This window comes from Myotis davidii, unplaced genomic scaffold, assembly GCF_000327345.1.
Source record: "Myotis davidii unplaced genomic scaffold, ASM32734v1 scaffold1465, whole genome shotgun sequence".
NCBI classification, from domain to species: Eukaryota; Metazoa; Chordata; class Mammalia; order Chiroptera; family Vespertilionidae; genus Myotis; species Myotis davidii.
Window position 1 is genome coordinate 174,361 of NW_006295980.1, and position 2,591 is coordinate 176,951.

Genomic DNA, 2,591 nt, shown 5'->3' on the forward strand with positions numbered 1-2,591 from the left:
AGAGGGGGGCTCCCCCCACCAGCCACTATACTCACCAGCTGTGAGCCCAGCTTCTGGCTGAGAGGTGCTCCTCCTGTGGGAGTGCACTGACCACCAGGGGGCAGCTCCTGCATTGAACTTCTGACCCCTAGTGGTCAGTGCACATCATAGTGACAGGTCATTTCACCGTTCGGTTGATTTGCATATTAGGGTTTTATTATATAGGATTAGTGTGAGCCAATACTCCCATAGAAGCCCTATTTTCTGAAGAAAACGATCAAATTTTTGGAGCGTTAATCCCAATCAATGGCGTTTTTGGGCTCAAACTAGTCTATGAAAAAGGCAAGTGCACTTAAAACTGGGGGTTGGGCCCGGCTGGCATTGCTCAGTGAACATTGAGCATCCACCTATGAATCCAGAGGTTGCGGTTTGATTCCTGGCCAGGGCACTTGCCCCAGTTGCAGGCTTGATTTCCAGTGTGGGGTGTGTGGGAGGCAGCTGATCAATGATTCTCTTTTATCATTGATGTTTCTATCTCTCCCTTTCTTTCTGAAATCAGTAAAAATATATATTTTTTAAAATGGAGGTTGGGAGGGAGGGGTGACAGCATTGGACCTTGCAACCTCAAGAAAAGCGTAAGAATCACACACAAAAGGTTAAGTGTCTCTTCTATTTGACCTAAAGGCAACAAAAAGAAAACAAAACAGAACAGTATGCAAATTCTATCCTTTCAAATGAATATTTAGATGTTTTATATATTAGGTATCAATTACTCTTTGATTACATTTAAGGTGCTTAGCCCATCATGTATTTTTTGTTGTATTTTAAAGATGATTAAATAGGACATACTTTACTTACCTAAAAGAGGGAGTAAAACTGGGTAGTTGTAGGGCATCACAAAGAGGTTTACACAAGTTAAAGTTGTACTGGCTTTTAAATAACCAAATGGATATCCAAGTTCATTGTATTTTCCACTGCTAGTAACAAATACCTGAGAATAATATGAAGTAATATACAGTTATGACAATATGGAATTTACATAAAAGCAAACTCATAGCAATATTCCATAGCCACATCTATGGCATAATTTAATTGTAATTTAAAAATGGAAATAGTGCTTTTAGCTTATGGTTATATCAAATATATCATACTAAATAAGAATGTTCAGATCACAATTCTTTTATAACTTATATTAAGAAATGAAACTGTATATGCAATAACCACTCAGAGTTTGCATCTACATCAACAGTACCCAAATATTTACTTGGTTAGCACAATGGAAAATAAGGCTGCAATACCACTAAGTGATATCAGCCATTAAAACAAATTGACTTCTCAAAAGAAGTGGTGACCAGAATAAAGACTTTTAGGAAAATGGAAGATGGCCCCATGCATAAAGCAGGCAATTATAAAAACAAAGCCCTTTTAAAGGATTATGCTAACATTTTTCATGTGTACTACTATTAAATCTTGCTCTACTTCCCTTTGATGCCCCATTCCCCTACCTACTATTCATTTTTGATCCAATAAGTTTTTACTGAATAGTCAGGCACTGGTGGTAATTATTTTGAGGCAGGAAGAAAATGCTTTGGTTCATTCTGGAAGTCATTTATCTTGTAAATTATGCTGGTAGAACAAACATTCAATAATTATCAAAACATTAATCTTTATTACATATGGCTATCTTATTTTTTATTGATATTCTTGACTTGATATATATTATATTGTCAAGTCCCATGCACTTGATATGCTGGGCTAGAGTCCTCTAGCAAACATGTTTTCTCTGTGTTTCATGAGTCCTTCAACAGGGTTAAGACAAAAGTCAAACTCTAATGGTAAACAGGATCCATTTACCTTGCTAATTCTTGGTACCAGCAATATCACCTACCAGTTCACTAAATTCTTGCTATATTTAGTTATAGCTAAGAATAAATCCTTCCTATGTTATTTATGACTCCACAAAACAATTGCTAAAACATGACTCATCTACTAGATTTTTGTCTTAATTTGAAACTTAATAGAAACAGAAAACTGTAATAAAACATGTTGGATTTCCCCCTATTTCCCAATTGTGTATAATATAGGAGGGGGAAGTCATCATCCTATCTAATAAAAGAGAAACATGGTAATTAACGTACAACCGCTACCCTTCCCATTGGCTAATCAGTGAGATATGCAAATTAACTGCCAACCAAGATGGTGGCTGGCAGCCAGGCAGCTGACGCGAACAAGGAAGCTTGCTTGCTTCAGTGATGGAGAAAGCCAAGCTTCCCTGCCTGCCTTGCCGGCCTCTCAGCTGCACTCTAAGCAACATTGTATCAAATATAGAAGCTAAACAAAACCCCAGAAACCTGCTTTCAGCGAACCGGGATCTCAGAGCTGGAGTTATACATTGTTTCGATTGTAGAACCCAAACAAACCAGATACCTGCTTTCAGCAGCAGAGGGCTCAGAGCTGGAGCCAGAGCTAAAGCTGGCCCAGAATAAAAAAGAAAAAAGAAAAAAAGGGGCAGTTGGGAGCTTCAGTCAGCCTGAAAACAGCCCTCAGCCCCTCACCCAGACTGGACAGGCACCCCAGTGGGGACTCTCACCCTGAAGAGTATGTGACCAGGT

The 2,591-nt window shown here is 38.7% G+C and overlaps 1 protein-coding gene across 8 annotated transcripts in view; it reads right to left on the reverse strand.

Moving 5' to 3' along the window:
* LOC102772608 (protein DDX26B) overlaps positions 1–2,591 on the reverse strand; it is a 67,640-nt gene that overhangs the window by 29,608 nt on the left and 35,441 nt on the right. For all 8 annotated transcript variants that reach the window (XM_006770914.2, XM_015568590.1, XM_015568591.1 and 5 more), the window contains one exon: positions 838–970. In XM_006770914.2, the coding sequence (XP_006770977.1) occupies positions 838–970 (133 nt within the window). The remainder of the gene's footprint in view (positions 1–837; positions 971–2,591) is intronic.